We start from the raw sequence: 19,826 nt of genomic DNA, 5'->3' as shown, positions 1-19,826 counted from the left end.
GATTAATAGGCGCCATGGGGAAGTTACATTCCACCTGACACAGGTCCTTACAGGTCATGGTTGCTTCCGAAAGTATCTACACCGTTTCGGGCATGCGGATTCTCCCGAATGCCCAGTGTGCAATGGTTTAGAGGAAACGGCGGAACATGTTTTGTTCGTGTGCCCGCGTTTTCGCACAATGCGTGACCGCATGCTTGCCACATGCGGGGAAGACACAACTCCGTCCAACTTGGTCCAGAGAATGTGTAGGGATGAGATTAGCTGGAATGCCGTTTCAACGGCTATCACCCATATCGTCTGGGAGCTACAGAGGAGGTGGCGCGTGGACTCGGAGAATGGCTAGTCCAGATGCAGTACAAGAGGTGGTCCAGGGGTTCGAAGTCGGCTTCGTAGGTCATACCGGTGCCCTGCGGTCGAGATCGACCCTCACAGCGATTAAGTGGCCGCGGAGAGGAAGTCCCGGTAGCGGTGCTGTCGTGGCGTCAGTCTACTGGGTTGGCTCTGAGCCCACGGTTGGAAAGGGGTCCCCGGCAAGGGTCGGGGTAGGTGAGACCCTGCTGTCTGCAACCTACGGATGCATCTGATAGGGCCTGAAGGGTAGTGATACCCTTCCTTTGCGGGCAGGTCAGATCGGGTTGCATGTGGGCATCAGTTCTTGATGTCCGCTCAGCAGTGGGGCGCGGGCGGGGTTGACCCTGCCCGCCTTCCGAGGACAAAGGGAGTGGCGAGGACCACTCGGGAAACTGGCTAAGCGCCAGCATGCTACCGTGATGGACTCTCCAGAGCGAGTCATCGATGTTCGTTGCTGCAAGGCTACGGCAGCTAACCTTGAGTGTGCGATATGCACTAGCCCCTCTCTGAAGCAATACCTTCTTGGTGGTTCCGGAGAGACGTAGGGTTTGGCGACCATAGGAATGTGTTTAGTGGGTCGAGGAGAGAGTAGTCCTGGCTTCTACTATTGTAGTAGAAGACGGCCTCAGCCCCACACTATCCTAACCTTCCTGTTAGGGTGTCTGATGAGCAGATTTATCCCCCTATGGTTTAGAAGAAAAAAAAAAGAGTTTGTCGAAAATCGATGGTGTTCTAGAACAACCATTGGAAGTAGAGGATTAAAAGTGTAGATCTGAAAAATGTCAATCTCGGAGTTGTCACGTTACAATTTTCAGTTCTTCAAAGATGTGTTTGGAACCTTCAGCGCTAAAATTCAAATGAATGATTCATTCATGTTGCCGTCTTTAACTATTCGTACCTTGTGCAATGAGCGAATACAATTACAATACAATTTAGAACAGTTAGCATAATATAAGAGTTGATTGAACTCACCTGTAGATGGATCGGTACTTTTTTAACTGGTGCTACTGGCGCTGCCATTGCTGCTAATTATCTTCTTGTTCCACCAAGTTTACTCACTATTCCACACGTTCACTGTATCCCCCTTTTTTCTTCTTCTTTTTCTTCACCTCACACTTGTATCGTTTTCATAGGCAGAAATTGTTGTTCTCGGTTATAACTGTGAATGAAAAAATTGATGTTTATTGATCCCTAATGGTCGATAATCACACACTTCAATTACAACGACGTAAACTTTCCCACCGTCGTCATAGTCATTACATTGCATTGCTGGGCATCTCAACAATAACAACAACAACGGCCCGGAGTTAGCAGTTACACAAACTATCCGATGATGCCCATATCCAAATGGAACCGTTTCTATCACACTTCTTTGATTCGACCCTTTTCCGATGCTGACTGAGCACCACTTATGATCCGCCGGTTGTAATCTAAACACATGTGCAATAGGGCGGTGCTATCATAAAAAAAAATCAATAATCAGCTTTAAAATAAAAAAAAAGTTTGAAAATTCTCGTACTTTCTGGACTAAAATCATTTTAAAAGAAAATACTAAACGTTTTAAAATATAATATTAAGTTTAAGTTTATGTATCCTACAACCTGTAATTTGTAAAAAATAATAAAAACAGCACCCAGGAAGATGATTTTTTGATTGAAAACTTTTGGAATCTTGCCACACCCTACTGTGTAATCTGATACAGCCGAAGTCAACGAAGCAAACACGCAGCTGAAACCCAGCTTTTTACAAATCATTTCAGCAAACAACATCAACCAGCATCCGACCAACCACTATCGATCGATCTCTTCTTAGCTCGGCTCTGTAATCGAATTTTGCACCTCCCATCCTGTGTCCATCGTTGTTGCGTATCTATCTACACCACAGCGTTCGTTCTTATAACATCAACTCATACGGAGAGAAATGTTTTTTTGAAAAGCCTTCGAAAGTGGAAATAAGAAAAACCAATATTTATCGCAACCTTCAATGCCGACCGACCGACCGACCGAGACCTAGTTCGATGAGGGGTCTTCAGCGGTGCACCGGTATGATTTGAGGCCTAACAAATAAAGCACCTACAGGGCAGAGGCACAAATCGGCGTGGTTATTTAGTTTAGGTTTAGGATGATGCCCATTTGGCGGTATATTTGAGTGTAGGTACCGTTTCACTCTCTCTGGTGGTGCTTTGGAAGTGATGTATGAAGCAGCATGGGAGCAGCGTATCTCGGCCTACGAAACCATCCTCGGTTCAAAGAAGAGAGCAAGCGTATGTACCTATTTTTTGAGATTTTAAATGGCAATTTTACCATCAATTCTTTTCAATCTTTTCAACTCTTAATCTCACATAAACCCGTTCTAAAATTCGTATTTAAGGACAAACGTCTAAACAACCCATTTCATCATTGCTCCAGAACCTGAAATGCACAAATCTCAAGAAGTAAACTTCTAACGATAATGTAATGTTTATTTTGTTCTTACTCACTTGTAACCCGTAAAGTGGCAGGACAATCCGACAATTTTCAAAACTCTAGATCTCAGTGGTTTTTTGAGCTTTTAAGTTATTTTTTTTATTAATTAAGTGAAATAGTGGTACATTAAGCTGCACCAATGGACACCCACCCCCCTTATTTTGGAGAGCCGAAATAGATGGTGTTGGGATGATTTAGTTCCGGGGTGACTACATACATATTGAGAACAGCCTTTTTTGTGGTCAGCTTCAATGCTGTAATTTTATTAATTTCGTTTTAAATACATTTTTAAAAATTGTCTTAAATATTACTTACATTATAGTATTTTTCTACCATCCCCAGAAACAAACTTCCCAACACTTTCACTTCTAATTCACTTCTGTTTGTACTGCTATATACATCAGACGATACCAGTGCTGCCAGTTTCACAAAAGGCAAAAACCACCACAACAGATCCCAACAAACATTTTTGCTGTACAAAAGTGGAACAAACCACTCTTAAGCAAACTTTAGCTTAAGAAACTGTTGTTCAGCTAGTTCTGTTTCTTGGGATGGCTTTTATTTATATTTTATTGGAATGCTTCATGAAACTGTTTACAGTCATGACTTGAGCCATAAGAAAATATGTTTCACAGATCCTAGATGACCAGTTTACTTTGTTGAACGTGTCTTATGAACCTAGATCATCTTAAGGCCTCCAATATACTATTGAATCACAGTAATAATACTCTGTAAGCTCCTCAATGTTATATCTGCAATTATTTCATGAAGCAAGAGTGTGAGAATACTCCTAGAGTCGCCAGACATAAGCTGGCAACTGCTTTCTTACTGTTTGGATGTTCTAAGATACCCAAACTATCCTGGAGTTACGACTTCATGGACAACAGTCACCAGTCAATCTACGTTTGTGGTTATTGTCCGCTGGTATCAATGGTGCTTCGGAATGCAACGATTAGCCCTTTCTGAGGACATACGACATTGAACCGGCCCACATATGTATGATGCGAAAAAAAGTTTTCAAAATTCACAAGGGGCACCCTTTAGAATCGTGCCTTTGGATGAGAAGACCAATCTTCAGCACGCCGAACTCGCCAAACCGGCGTGCTGAATGAGGGACTAGAGGTCATCCAATTTCCCATATATTTGGACTGAACATCCCATACAAACCTTCAACTCGTTTGCGCCAGCTCAATTTTCAACCCATTGAGCTGAATCTTTCACAGATTGTTCTTCTCATCTAAATGCACGATTGTAGAGGGTGCCCGGTGGAAGTTTTCGACATTTTTGTATTTGGGCCAGCCTTGTACGACATTGTAAGGTTTACAAAATGTCCTGGAATTCAGGACTTTGAAGTTCAACATAATCTACCTCAATTGCCATTCAATCTACGTTTGCGGGTACTGTCCGTTGATATCCATGGGGCTCCGAAATGCAACGAAAAGTCCTTTCTGAGGTTGTTCGACATTGTACGGTTTACAAAATGTCCTGGAGTTCATGATTTTCAAGTTCTACAAAATCTACCTCAATTGCCATTCAATCTACGTTCGCGGTTACAGTCCGCTGGTATCCATGGTGCTCCGCAAAGCAACGAGAAGTTTCTTTTGAGGTCGTACGACATTGTAAGGTTTTCAACATGTTCTGGGGTTCAGGACTTTCAAGTTCTACATAATCTACCTCAATTGCCATTCAACCTACGGTTGCGGTTACTGCCCGCTGATATTCATGGTGCTCCGAAATGCAACGAGTAGTCCTTTCTGAGGTCGTACGACATTGTAAGGGTTTCAAAATGTCCTGCAGTTCACCATTGACAAGGTCTACAGAATCTACATCAACCACTACTCAATCTACCATTGTGTTTGTTGTAAAATAACCTGCGGTTCAGGATTTACAAGGTCTTCTTAATCAACCTCATCTGCCATTCAATCTTCGATTGTGGTTATTGTCCACTGATATCCAAGGTACTCCATATTCCGACGAGAAGTCCTTTTTGAGGTTGTACGACATTATAAGAATTACCAAATGTCCTGAAGAGCACGGATCTCAACATAGGTTTGAGTGTTCGACTGTTTGGATGCACTAGATGTTGGATTTCTCGGCTATGCAGTCTCAGAACTCCTTGGAACGACAACGGGTTTAATTCGTCCCTACGTTTCGGCAATGTTTATTGCCATCTTCAGGGGAAAAAATCATTTGGTTCGTTCTGTGTTGTGTCTATAGTCTTTGCTACATTCCGCTTAGCAAAGACTATATACACAGAACGAACCAAATGATTTTTCCCCTGAAGATGGCAATAAACATTGCCGAAACGTAGGGACGAATTAAACCCGTTGTCGTTCCAAGGAGTTTGGAGACTGCATAGCCGAGAAATCCAACATCTAGATCTCAACATATTCAGAATGTATTCCCAAGTAACAAACTTGTCACAGAAGAGTCACGGCGGCGCAGGTTTATGTTGTGTAATAGTCACTGTGGCTTCTAGTAAGCAAGTATTTATTTGTTAGATGTAAGTCACAGTGACATCTGCACAACAGAAACCTGCACAATCGTTGTAATCTATCGTACTTCACAATGCAACGAAATAACCTGTTTGAGGTTGTACGACATTGTAAAGTTATCAAGATATCGTACAGTTCAGGATTTCGAGGTCTACATAATCTACATCAATCAAAGAGGGTGCAGGCACGTCAAACTCGAACAAACTACGCCTCTACCTAACATGCATCGAGCGAGCCTTCCCAAACAACACAATGCGATTTCGCGGGCCATCCCCATCGGCAAAACAAACCGATTTCCAAGCAGGATTCGACCAGGCTTCTGGTCGCGTTGCCAGTCACACTAATACACTCGTAAAAGATGAGCAGTAGGCCTACCTTGCCGCTTGCGGGTCGCCTGACATCAATCGCCATTCAATCTACGTATATGTAAGCTGATATTCTCAATCTTCCTCGAGAGACAAGTCTTTCGCACGGCTGTTGGACTTAGTAAGGACCACAAAATGTCTTTGAGTCTACGGCTTCTATGTTCTATAGAATCTACCACAGTTGTTATTCAATATATACTCGCTGTTTTTGGTCATTGTTATTTATGGTACTTTGCAAAACAACGAGAAAATCTTTCGGCGGCGTAATCGATGTTACCAAAAACTTTTTTCAAAGTTTTACTTAATAAATTTCAAATGATGTCCAACCACTATTTGTTGAATGCACATACCTTCTGTATTCTCTCGGAAAGCAATCTCTGTGTCTGCGTGGCTTACCAGGATATCGAGCATGTGGTGTGGGGATGCGATGAGTATCGTGAGGTCAGAACTGAGCTGCATAAAAGTCTCCGGGTCCAAGGAAAACAACAGAAACCACTTCAGACTCTAGTTTAATTTAAAAACACTTCACTAATACTTTACTTTTGCAAAAGAAAATAAAAAATGAATAACTCTTTTAAAGAAAAACTAGAAAGGACGAGCAAATTCCTTTTAATTCTACTACTGTGCTTATCTTCGGACAGATAGGCCTATTTCGTCTGTGACTTACAGACTTCTTCAGTGTCAAGTGCTCGACTGAAGAAAACCTCGCATTCGTTGTGGTATTTATACTAGGAGTGTATGTGTAGGTACGTGTGTAGGTAAAAGTGTAGGTATAAAAATGTAGGTACAAAATTGTAGGTACATATTTGTAAAAAAGGGGGGTGTATCTGCCTGTTAGAAAACAGGGTGTCAATAAGATACCTAAAGCTAGGAAAATTCCTACCGATTTGGTAGGTAGTCAATTGGTGTTTGTTGTGTTATTTTTTCCTGCCGATTTGGTAGGTAGTCAATTTGTGTTTTGTATATTGTGTAATGTTTTGTGTGTGTTAGGTAAAAATTTAAACAGCCACGTGTACCCATTGCCCTGATCCTTGTTAAGTAGTTTTTTATTGTTTTGTTTGTAAATTTCTAAACTTTCTGCAACATCAAGTTTCCATGGGTTTGTAATGTGTCGTAAGAGTTTAATATTTGAAGTATTCATAAAATGTCCTTCATTGAAAATATGTTCAGCAACTTTAGATTTAAAATGATGAATGAGTCCCTTGTCTGTGTCTTTGTGTGCTTTTGATACTTCCGTTATGTGTTCTTTGAATCGTGTGTTGAGTGTGCGTTTTGTTTGTCCTATGTATATTTTGTCACAGTGATTACATGTTACTTTGTAAACACCAGATTTTGTTAAGTTGTCCAACGGGTCTTTCGTAGATCCTAAGAGAGTTTGAAGTTGGTTAGCTTTGCTTGTGAAAACTAATTCAAAACCAAACTTTCTGAGAATTGGTCGGAGTTTTTTGGTGTCATTGTTGTAGTTCACAGTTATCCGTTTAAGTGTAGGTTCTGTCCGTGTCAGTGTAGTCAAAGAACGTCTGTATTGTTGTTGTGTCTTTTTGTTGATGATCTGTTGTATTGTTTGTTTTGTGTAACCGTTCAACTGTGCTGTTTCGAAAATGTAATTAAGTTCTTTCGTTTTTCCTGTTTCACTAAGTGGAAGTGTCTGCATTCGGTGTATCATGTGATTGAAGGATGCAATTTTGTGTTGATGTGAGTGATTTGATGAATTTGGAATAGTGCGTTGAGTGTGTGTCGGTTTTCTGTAAATTTCGAAGGAAAATGTTGATTCTTGTTTTACGATGAGTATGTCCAAAAATGGTAGTTGGTTGTTCTGTTCAATTTCACAAGTGAATTCGATGTTTTTGTGTGCATTATTGATATTGTTCAAGATTTCAGGTAAAAGATGTTTCTTAACAATGCTAAACACGTCGTCAACGTATCTCCACCAGACTTCAGGAAGCTGTTTGTTGTTTTCTAAGCGTTTTTCCAAATTTGCCATAAAAATTTCACTTAAAAATGGAGAAAGTGGATTGCCCATGGGGGCACCATTAAGTTGTTTGTAGGTTTCATTTCTGAACGAAAAATAATTTTCTTCCATACAAAGTTTGGTTAATTTGATGTATGTACGAACTTTCTTAATCCAATCTGAATTTGAATCTTCATATTGGTTCAGAAGCCAATCTTCTAGTAGGTTAATGGCCTCTTTAACTGGAATGCTTGGAAATAGTGATTTAACGTCGAATGAAACTAAAATTTCATCGTCGTTAACGGATAAATTCTGTACTAGTTCTGTGAATTGTTCGGAATTCTTGACAGATCTACTGTGAAATTTTTTAGGCATGTTTTGGAATTCTTGTACTAAATATTTGGCAATTTTGTGTGTAGGTGAACCTATGGCTGAAACAATCTCACGCATTTCATTTCCAGGTTTATGAACTTTGGGAAGTCCTTTTATTCTTGGCAATGAAGGGTTAGATTCTTTCAGGCTTTTAATGACGCTTCCTAAAACTGGTGTAGACTCTTTGAGAGTTTTGTCAACACGTCTTACTAATCCTGGAAGAGGATCAGTACGTTGTTTTCGGTAAGGTCCATTTTGAATCTTGTTATTCATTATTTCATCATAGTCCTCTTTGTTCATGATTACTGTTTTGTTTCCTTTGTCAGCTTTCAGATAGAAAACTGGTTTCTGGTTAAGTTCTTTGATTATTCGTTGTTCTTTCAGGTGTTCTTTGTTCAATTTGTTTTGTTGTGTGTTTTGAATAGTGTTAGCTGTTTGTGTTCTGATTTCTTGAATCTGTGGTGTCTGTAAATTGTTCGTGTTGATAGCTGTTTCAATGTCGATTATGGTTTGTGTTGAATCTGGTTTAGAGTGTACTGCGTAGTTATTGTTATTCTCTCCATTTAAAGTTAGCGAAAGATTATCCTGAATCTTTCCCTAATTTTCTAACAAAAGTAAAAGTTGCAGAATTTTGTGAATCAGAAAGAAAAAGGAAATTACTAGATAAAAAACTTAAAGCATTAAAGATGCAAAATCCGAAGTTTACATGTTCTTCTACACAACCACAAAACACAACACAAGAACTAACTGGGTTAGTGGTCAATCGCTCTTCCGAACAGTTTACGGAAGAACAGTTGACCCTTCTCAACAAAGGTCTTAACTACGCAGTACACTCTAAACCAGATTCAACACAAACCATAATCGACATTGAAACAGCTATCAACACGAACAATTTACAGACACCACAGATTCAAGAAATCAGAACACAAACAGCTAACACTATTCAAAACACACAACAAAACAAATTGAACAAAGAACACCTGAAAGAACAACGAATAATCAAAGAACTTAACCAGAAACCAGTTTTCTATCTGAAAGCTGACAAAGGAAACAAAACAGTAATCATGAACAAAGAGGACTATGATGAAATAATGAATAACAAGATTCAAAATGGACCTTACCGAAAACAACGTACTGATCCTCTTCCAGGATTAGTAAGACGTGTTGACAAAACTCTCAAAGAGTCTACACCAGTTTTAGGAAGCGTCATTAAAAGCCTGAAAGAATCTAACCCTTCATTGCCAAGAATAAAAGGACTTCCCAAAGTTCATAAACCTGGAAATGAAATGCGTGAGATTGTTTCAGCCATAGGTTCACCTACACACAAAATTGCCAAATATTTAGTACAAGAATTCCAAAACATGCCTAAAAAATTTCACAGTAGATCTGTCAAGAATTCCGAACAATTCACAGAACTAGTACAGAATTTATCCGTTAACGACGATGAAATTTTAGTTTCATTCGACGTTAAATCACTATTTCCAAGCATTCCAGTTAAAGAGGCCATTAACCTACTAGAAGATTGGCTTCTGAACCAATATGAAGATTCAAATTCAGATTGGATTAAGAAAGTTCGTACATACATCAAATTAACCAAACTTTGTATGGAAGAAAATTATTTTTCGTTCAGAAATGAAACCTACAAACAACTTAATGGTGCCCCCATGGGCAATCCACTTTCTCCATTTTTAAGTGAAATTTTTATGGCAAATTTGGAAAAACGCTTAGAAAACAACAAACAGCTTCCTGAAGTCTGGTGGAGATACGTTGACGACGTGTTTAGCATTGTTAAGAAACATCTTTTACCTGAAATCTTGAACAATATCAATAATGCACACAAAAACATCGAATTCACTTGTGAAATTGAACAGAACAACCAACTACCATTTTTGGACATACTCATCGTAAAACAAGAATCAACATTTTCCTTCGAAATTTACAGAAAACCGACACACACTCAACGCACTATTCCAAATTCATCAAATCACTCACATCAACACAAAATTGCATCCTTCAATCACATGATACACCGAATGCAGACACTTCCACTTAGTGAAACAGGAAAAACGAAAGAACTTAATTACATTTTCGAAACAGCACAGTTGAACGGTTACACAAAACAAACAATACAACAGATCATCAACAAAAAGACACAACAACAATACAGACGTTCTTTGACTACACTGACACGGACAGAACCTACACTTAAACGGATAACTGTGAACTACAACAATGACACCAAAAAACTCCGACCAATTCTCAGAAAGTTTGGTTTTGAATTAGTTTTCACAAGCAAAGCTAACCAACTTCAAACTCTCTTAGGATCTACGAAAGACCCGTTGGACAACTTAACAAAATCTGGTGTTTACAAAGTAACATGTAATCACTGTGACAAAATATACATAGGACAAACAAAACGCACACTCAACACACGATTCAAAGAACACATAACGGAAGTATCAAAAGCACACAAAGACACAGACAAGGGACTCATTCATCATTTTAAATCTAAAGTTGCTGAACATATTTTCAATGAAGGACATTTTATGAATACTTCAAATATTAAACTCTTACGACACATTACAAACCCATGGAAACTTGATGTTGCAGAAAGTTTAGAAATTTACAAACAAAACAATAAAAAACTACTTAACAAGGATCAGGGCAATGGGTACACGTGGCTGTTTAAATTTTTACCTAACACACACAAAACATTACACAATACACAAAACACAAATTGACTACCTACCAAATCGGCAGGAAAAAATAACACAACAAACACCAATTGACTACCTACCAAATCGGTAGGAATTTTCCTAGCTTTAGGTATCTTATTGACACCCTGTTTTCTAACAGGCAGATACACCCCCCTTTTTTACAAATATGTACCTACAATTTTGTACCTACATTTTTATACCTACACTTTTACCTACACATACACTCCTAGTATAAATACCACAACGAATGCGAGGTTTTCTTCAGTCGAGCACTTGACACTGAAGAAGTCTGTAAGTCACAGACGAAATAGGCCTATCTGTCCGAAGATAAGCACAGTAGTAGAATTAAAAGGAATTTGCTCGTCCTTTCTAGTTTTTCTTTAAAAGAGTTATTCATTTTTTTATTTTCTTTTGCAAAAGTAAAGTATTAGTGAAGTGTTTTTAAATTAAACTAGAGTCTGAAGTAACAAGTTCTACTAAAAGCTCTAAAGTAATAGTAAAGGAACAGAAACCAGTTAGAGAAGTGTTGGCAGGCCGTGAGAAACTCTGAAAACAAATCCCCCGCCTCCTCATATTCATTTGAAATTTCGCTTCTTCTCCTTTTCTTCATAAACTAAATGTCATGCTCAACCTTACAATATATAATAACCTTGCCCCTGTCTGTTGCCGTCCCATTCCGTTTGTCCTCTTCTCGTCGTTGTCTACCGATTAAGTCCCCTTCTTTTTGGTTCCGTTACAGATCAGGACATTTTGTCCCATCAATGTTTTTAGTATAAGTTAGCAAATAATTTAGTTTAAGTACCCTGACTCTTTCCTTCCCAATTTTAAACATTGTAATCCCTAACCTCAAAACAGCCGCGAGTTCTTCGGCTTCCCAAACTAACATAGTATTTAATCCTCGAGCGATCGCGGTGTTGTATTTTGTACAACACGTTGAAAAAATCTCACTTTTTTGTTCAACAATTGCGTGGTGCTGACGGTGGTTAACCCGGGAGTGGTCGCGTCGTGTACTGAGTACACGCACCATGGAAAATGCACGCTTTTGGTAAACAACGTGAGCGTGTTGTCGCTGCGGGTGGCCGAAGACGCGATTGCTCGAGGGTTAAGGCAGTAAAAATATATTAAAAATGTTAAATGTAAAATCAATGTAAAAGAATGAACAAATGATTTCAGTTCAGTTATGCCCATGTGATACCCGAGTCTTCCAAATAAACAAACCCGAGCAGAGGGGAATATCAAATTAATAACTACGAAATTACAAAACCTGTTTTTATATCTCGTTATGTTATTATTGTATTATCAAGGCATTACGCTTCTATAACATGTTATATTGGACAATCTTATTTTGTTATGAACAAGCTATTGGTATACAGCCATTAAATAACATTTCAATATTACATTTTGTTGTAGAACAAATTTGGTTATTATTGTGTTATTGAAAGTGTACAATTACTATCAAAACTAAAACAAGTTTTGAAATAAATCCTACGTCATTCAACAACGTTATTTACAGTATTTCGCGAGTTATGCTTACGGTAGTTGTAGCTGAAAAGTTCCCAAAATATCAGCCACTGCCCAAGCGGCGCAGCACCCTACATACATCAAAACGAGGCAGACGATATTGAAGGTGGGGTTTGAAAGGGACGTTCCAGATTCCGCCTTTGACATGAGAATTTCAATGATAAAAATGTCAAACTTATTGAGTAAACGTGTTTGAACGAAGCTTATACAGACAGCTGAATCCAAAATTGTAGATGGTTTTGAATGGGATTTTTCAGAAATATTTAGTATTTTCACATGTTTTCCCTGTCGTTCCAGAGGATGAAGTCGGATCTACCTATTTGTGGTAAAAGATTACATGAATGTGTAGTTGAACATACGCATATGAGGGAAGAGAGAAACTGAAGTTCGCAACCCGACTAGATGGACATTACAAAATTATAACAAGCTGTGTTATTTTGTTACAATAAATTTTTATAACAAGGGTTGTTATAAAACATGTACCGTTAGTAGTTAAAATAACAGAAATTCTAACAAAATTGCCATATGAAAAGAACAAAAATGTAATAACTTTTGTTATGATCATAACAAAAATATTACAAGACTTGTTCCATAAAATATGGTAGAATTTAACAAAATAATAACAAATTGTGTTATAATTCCTTGGCAACCTTTTAGGGTAAAAACTATTTTTTATACTCATTTTTGGGTAAACATTTTTTGTGTGTTATTCTATTTTTAGAAAAAGTAGGTGGCATAAAAAAAAGTTTCCAGTACGTTATAAAAATTTCGGATCCGAACGGGATTTGAACCAAGACACCTACCATCGGTAGCAATCTGACGCCTCTGCCAATGAGGCCATCACAACATTTGAAGAGGGCGGTGATAGAAGCTTTACTGGATCTACGTATTGCCAGTTTCGTCATTTAAATCCTTGTTTGTCAGACGCACACGAGCGGGGTGGTATGACGTCACATTGAACTCGTTGACGTATAGTAGACTTGATTTGTCGTTAGTGATTTTGTTTTAATCTATCACAATTATATCATATGCAGATATGATAACAGCTGTAGATATAATTTAGTTATATTTCACATTTTTTTTTAAATTTTAAGCAATGAAATGGAATCTATCATATAAGGAGTCATCCATTAAGTTTATCGTCACGTTTGGAGGAGGTAGAGAGGGTTGAAAACTTCATCTGTGTAAAATTCAACTCAAAAATATTGGAAGGCATACAAACCGTAGTTCCATGTAATGTAAACATTGTTCGTCCGGTCGCAAATTGCAGCACATGCAATATCCGTCATTTAAGAAGACTTTGGGTATTATCGTCAGGTTTGTTCTCTCCGTCTTGAGGGTTTTATCGGCCAAATTGCCTGAAACATTCCGGTCAACCAGTGAGAGATTTTCGATATCGATTTGTATTAAATCGATGGCGATCGCTATCGTCAGATAAAGCACTTTAAAGGAAATCCGAATCTGTTTGATACGGATGCCCACGCAGTTATGACGCTTGTTTGAAACAAGAAACAAACTGAGAATTTACTTTTTCCAAAGTTGTATTTCTTCGTTCATACTTAGAGTTTATCGATAAAAAACAACGGCTAAAATATAAACGACTCATAAAAAAATGATCATTTTCCATAACAAAATCAGAAATTGCCAATAAAAAAGTAGGGGTGGGAGCAATAATAAACTTAAAAATTTCCATAAACAAATCAAAAAGTGCATAAATAAATCAAAACTTCCCATAAATAATTAATTTTCGAGCAATAAAAAATGTTAGAATTTCCACAAATAAATCAACAATTGCAATAAAAAACTATATTTTTTTTTGAACAAAAAAGTTTATATTTTCCATATATAAATCTGATTTATCCATAAATAGTTTAAAAATTTCCAATTGAAAAACATCAAAAAAGCAATTGAAATTTTAGCAATAAATACGAACTTATGAGCAAAGTAAAAGTATCAGCCGAGCCATGCGGCGAAGCCGCATTGAGGTTTGAGGAACTGAGGCGGCAAAAGGCCGCCGATGTTTCCGAAATCCGATGCGCCGTAACTGCGTCGATTCGGTTCTAGGGAATCCACAGATCCAAGAATTTGCCCGGTATAATACGAACAGAGATGTTATCTTTTTTTAAAGTCCGACGAGCGCTAGCGAGTTCGGGCAGCAAGCTATTGTCTGTTAAATTTCACAATAGTTTCAGTTTTTCTATCATAGTTCTATGATCTAGTATGTTCGAAATTTTTTGTTGGAAAAAATATAGTTTTTTATTGCAATTGTTGATTTATTTGTGGAAATTCTGACATTTTTTATTGCTCGAAAATCTATTATTTATGGGAAGTTTTGATTTATTTATGCGCTTTTTGAATTGTTTATGGAACTTTTATAGTTTATTATTGCTTTCACCCCTATTTATTTATTGGCAATTTTCGAATTATTTATGGAAAATTTTTAATTTCTTATGGAACGATTAAGGCTGATACAAATTTATTTTTGACTTTTTGTCTCCCCCCCTTCAAAAATTTTTGGCTGGATTTCACATTTTGAGGGGGCAGATGAAAAATATTTATCAAAATATCGGGTCTTGCTTAAAATTCTTTAACAAATCCGATGAGTTTTTATTATTTTTCAGAATAAATGCTTTATTATTTTTATCCCCCCCTCGACCAGCCAAAGAGTGGTGGGACAAAAAGTGAAATAAATATTTGTAACGGCCTAATTGGCTGCCAAAAAACAACCCATTATCATCATTTAACGTTAGAAACTTCATTTGTTTCTGCAAAATGAAGTTCACAATCTTCCTGTAACTTTCAAACTGTTCTTCCAATCAAGTGAGTGATTGTTTTTGGGATATACAAATGTGTTGGGAATAACATAATGTTGTTGATGGAGCATATGCTATCGAATAACTTATGAAAATTGCGCATTTTCATATTGAGATGCTTTTGAACTGCAAGTCCAGTATGTGCAACAAATTTACAGTTATCGCACCGCCAAATGTCAAAATGGTGCGCCATGTTTGCCCAAATGAACAGACGGATGAAGTTCACGTTCATTTAACAACGTCAGTTAATGGTTTGTTGATATGGTCAGGCGTTCCATTTATCGAATTTTTGTTCGCTAAGTGAAACATAAACATTTTGCATTTATCGTCTACTGTATCTTTGATATCATACTAAAATTTGAAAACGGTCTGATAAAAAGTTCCAAACCTTTTTTCACGTTGTTTACCCGACTATCTATCGCGTAAGATTGCAAAACTAAGGTTAACAGAGAAGGAACAAAACCTAATGATCTGTCGAAGGGGAAGTTGTCAATGTTTACTTGTTTTGTTTCACATCAGACAAGACATTACAATAGTCCATTTTACGAGCCGATTTAATGAATGAATTTTGACAGGAAGTAGTGTCCAATAACCCGTGAAAATCAATATCATCATCAACATTGTTGTCACTTCGTAAAATGGCTCATTGTTTCCACAAAACTAACCCAACATCATCTAGAAAATACTGTGCTGTTGCGTCAACAGGTTCTTCGCCACAGCTTCCAGCAGAAATAATGTTCTTTAAAACGCTACAAAGCGCTATAACAGTACCAAAACGTACTCTATGAAAGCAGCTGTTTTGTTGGTGAGGATTCTTATTCGATTGGCACATCATCCGGGAACTATTCCGGTTTTGGATTAGAGTGCAATAAAAAAGCCCCAAAAAATAGAAAACATATAGCTATAAAGTATTTGATTACAGCTTACAGTTTGAATTGATAATAATGCTTACATCCGACAAGCCATGGTGATATCCCAACAGTTTTTTTTATTACACTTCCAGCTGTAATGATATCGCATAACGATAGTAGCTTCAAAGCACTGCTGGTGTGGGAAGAATTTGGCAGATTATAAATAAATGATAACAAGTTCTGTTGCATTTTTTTTAAACAAATATGACGAAGTCCCCAAATTACGCGTCGCTCAAGGGAGAGGGGAAAGTACAACCGAGCGTTACGGTCCATACAAAAATTTTAGGACTTTCATACAAAAACGGAAGAGGAGGGATGTTAAAACATGACGATTTTAGCGTTGCGTTCTAAATAAATGCTATAAGTTTTGTTTCATGGCTTTTGGCTCGAGTGGTCAATATTACAAAAACGATCAAACTATTTCGCGTCAGTGCAAAAAACCCAACTAATTTTGAAATAATTTTGTTACAAAAAAATGTTGCAAATACAACAATAAATTTGTTACGAAATTTTGTTATTGGCAATTATTTTAATATGCACAATTTGTTACAAATGCTGTTATTTATCTGTTTAAATAAATAATACAAGTTTTGTTATAATTTTGTTTTTAAAATAATAACAAATTTTGTTACAATTTTGGTATGGTTATTCACATATACGAACCCTTACAACAAAATTATATGAATTTGTGTTATTTCTAACAACGGTTGTAATAATTTTGTTATCATTTTGTTAGGAGCTTCTGGTCGGGAATGATTGTTCCGCCATTCTCACATGCTGGTTTAAATATGTATAGCATTCTCAGCCAACACGAAGTCATATATGATGTAGAAAAGGATGCTAATGTGGAGGCCACATGCGTACATGCTTTCATTTAACCACGGATAAAGCGTATGCATATCGCCTCCACTTTAGCATCCTATTCAACAGCATGTGCGATTGTTTGATATCATAACTAATTTTGCTTTCGGAATGTTATCAATAACTCTTTAATATCAAAATTTGTTATTGAAATATTTCCCAAATTCACTGTTATTAAGGAGAAACTTCAAAGAATACCAATATGGCTGCCACAATGGCCGACTTGAACCCCTACTCACGTTTTCAAGAGCACAAATCTTAAAAATTCGTAAACAAATGCGCTCGATTTGGAAAAGCTGCCTCTTTTTGCAAGTGAGCAAAGCCAGGATAATCAAGTGCGGCTTGGTTCGATGCTTCGTTCGTCAGATTTGTGCCTCTGAAGTTTGTATGCAAAATTGCAATGGGATTTATTGATGTTTCACCTTTAGTTGTTATTGACACTAACAAAACATGTTATTAAATTGATTTTCCAGGAACAAATTTTTGTTATGTGACTTGTTATTTTGCCGCTTATGACAGACAAGTTTATAACTCAATATGTTATGTTGATAACATAAAAATAACTAATTCCATTATGCAGTAATTTTGCCAAAATAACGCATTTTGTTATGCTGTTGTTATTCTCTTCTGCTCGGGAATAAGTAAAAAAAATCAATTGATGATAATAGACAAAAAAAAATTTTGTTGTTTGTACTGAAGCTACGATATGTTACACTCAGGCAAATAAACCTAAGATTATCATAAGGTCTGACTTATAAAATGGCATTTAAACAATTCATAACAACTAGAATGATATTCATATGGTCAGTTTATGACACAGAATCGACTCACAGTTTGGCTTTTATACACATTTAGCAACACGATATTCTCAAGCGTCGATAGCCGCGTGGGATGGACACGAGCTCAGTGATCTCGACGTTCATGGATCGATTCCAGTCTGCATCATTTTACGATTTTTCTGCTGTTTTCATAAGTTTATCTTATGTAATTAGGTCATAATGTTCAATTTTCATTAGGTATTCTCATGGCATTCATACTTTACAGTTATGGCTAAATTTCATAAGGTATTTTGATAAATTTCGGTAGTTTACTTCGCTGAGTGTATAGAATTTTTGTTCCATTCACTGGAAATCTAGAGATACACTTCAAATATGGACCGTGATAAAAAAAAACTACGGTACGTAGAATACAATGATAAAAAAGAATTCGAACTTTTTCTTTGAGCAGTTCGTTCTCAGCCGCCTGTGAACCGACTTTCAATTTTCTTTCAGGGATCTTCGACCCAACTTTTCTATTTTTATTTTATACAAATTTCATGTTTTAGGGATGCTTATTTTTCCTCCAGAAAAGCGTGAGTGAGGAACGTTATTAAAAAATCCGATATTGTTTTATTTGCACGTCAAATTTAAGTCGTTACAACTTAAAATGACTGCGAAATGTGATTTCTGCTAATAAGGCATAGTACACTGAGTGCTGCGAATAGAAACAGTTTTATTTTTCAAGCTAGCCAACACACACCTACACACTTCCGGCACACAGCTTGTAAACACACACGAGCGTTCAATTTTCTTGCAACCACCTCTCTCAGCTCGGTTGTCAAACACGCCGTCGCGACGCTGTTCGGAAATGGTAAACATGATCAATCTACCATTATTCCAATTTTGTTCCGGTGTTCAAAGTTTATTATTTTCCATTCGCGATGGAAATTTTGATGGAAAGTTGTTACAAAATTAGCTAAAATAGGCTCAAAACAATGTTTATCCTTCTCCTCGCTTTCCAACGGCTTGACAGCGACAAATGGAGATATCGTGACAACAATTTTGATTGTATCTGCAGCACCTAGATAACAATACTCTTCAATCAATCACACAGGCTCAACAAGGTATAACATAACCTCCATATTCAATGTTTGGCTCCCGATGTTTGGCTCCCGCTGAGAGAGCATATTGAGTCAGTCCGCGAGACTCAGATAGTACATAGGTAATACAAAATGGTCGCAACTATCCCTAGCTACGATCAATAATTGCGGCTTTTGATGAACAAGCGCTCCAGTGCTCTTACCAAGCATCCTAGAGGGTTAGGGTTTTTATCAAAGTTGTCTAGATTGAATGCTTTTATGTCTTTAGTGTTCTCGATATGCATCCTAGAGGCAGGCCCGCATTAAGCATTGTGGGGGCCCGGGGCTAGAGCGGATGTGGAGGCCCCTTGGAGGGATGACCAAAAATGTTTTTCCTTATTTTCGAACAGTACTTGAGAAATATGAAAAATAAAGCTAATGTTAGCAAGCAAAAAAGGTTGTTGTGGGGGCCCCTAAAATATGGGGGCCCGGGGCCCGGCCCCCCCTTAGATCCGGCCCTGCCTAGAGGGTTGGAGTCTTCGGCAAAGTGCTTTGGATTGATTGGGACTACATTCTTCGTCTTCGGTTTTGCTCTAGATTTACTTTACCTGAACTACATCATTTGTATATTTTGATTTGATTATGTAATGTTCTAGATATGCATCCTGAAGGGTTGGATTTTTTAAAGAACTATCTTGGATTTATTGGTACCACATTTACAGGCCTTTGATATCAATCTAGGTTGGCTGTAGCTTCTCTAGACATTTTTTTCTTTTTGCTAGTCTCTCCAGAACACCAGAACTTGCATCCTAGATGGTTAACCAATTGCAATTGCAGTGTTTGAAAAAGGTTGATAGTGGCTACCTTTTACATCTTTGGTTTTGGTATAGATCTGCTGTAACTGATATAGACCAGTTTTTTTTCTTTCGATATACCTCTCCAGAGCTTTAGATATGCATCTTGTTGGAAGGCATTATTTACTAAAGTGCTTCGGATTAGTTGATACTACATTCTTACACGTCTTACAGTAATCTAGATCAGTTTTATCGGGCTGCAAAACGGTGAGTCGATAAGGAGAGTGTCCAACATAGCTCTGGTCCTCACAAGTTCCTACCTCATGCTTCCACGGGTCAAGCGATGACAAAGACCGCCAGCTAAGAGTTGTGT

The 19,826-nt window shown here is 37.5% G+C and overlaps 1 protein-coding gene across 3 annotated transcripts in view; it reads right to left on the bottom strand.

The window, feature by feature from the left end:
• The window catches only part of LOC109424108 (dihydropyrimidinase), a 138,305-nt gene that overhangs the window by 83,369 nt on the left and 35,110 nt on the right, over positions 1–19,826 (bottom strand). For 2 of the 3 annotated variants that reach the window (XM_029880135.2, XM_029880136.2), the window contains exon 2: positions 1,324–1,510. In XM_029880135.2, the coding sequence (XP_029735995.1) occupies positions 1,324–1,371 (48 nt within the window). In that variant the 5' untranslated portion in view covers positions 1,372–1,510. Of the gene's footprint in view, positions 1–1,323; positions 1,543–19,826 lie in introns of those variants that run through there. The other variant, XM_062856928.1, reaches the window with a different exon arrangement.

The sequence above is a fragment of the Aedes albopictus genome, chromosome 3 (assembly GCF_035046485.1).
Source record: "Aedes albopictus strain Foshan chromosome 3, AalbF5, whole genome shotgun sequence".
In the NCBI taxonomy this organism is placed as follows: domain Eukaryota; kingdom Metazoa; phylum Arthropoda; class Insecta; order Diptera; family Culicidae; genus Aedes; species Aedes albopictus.
Note: the sequence above shows the minus strand (reverse complement) of the source record. Positions and strands in the feature narration are given on the sequence as shown.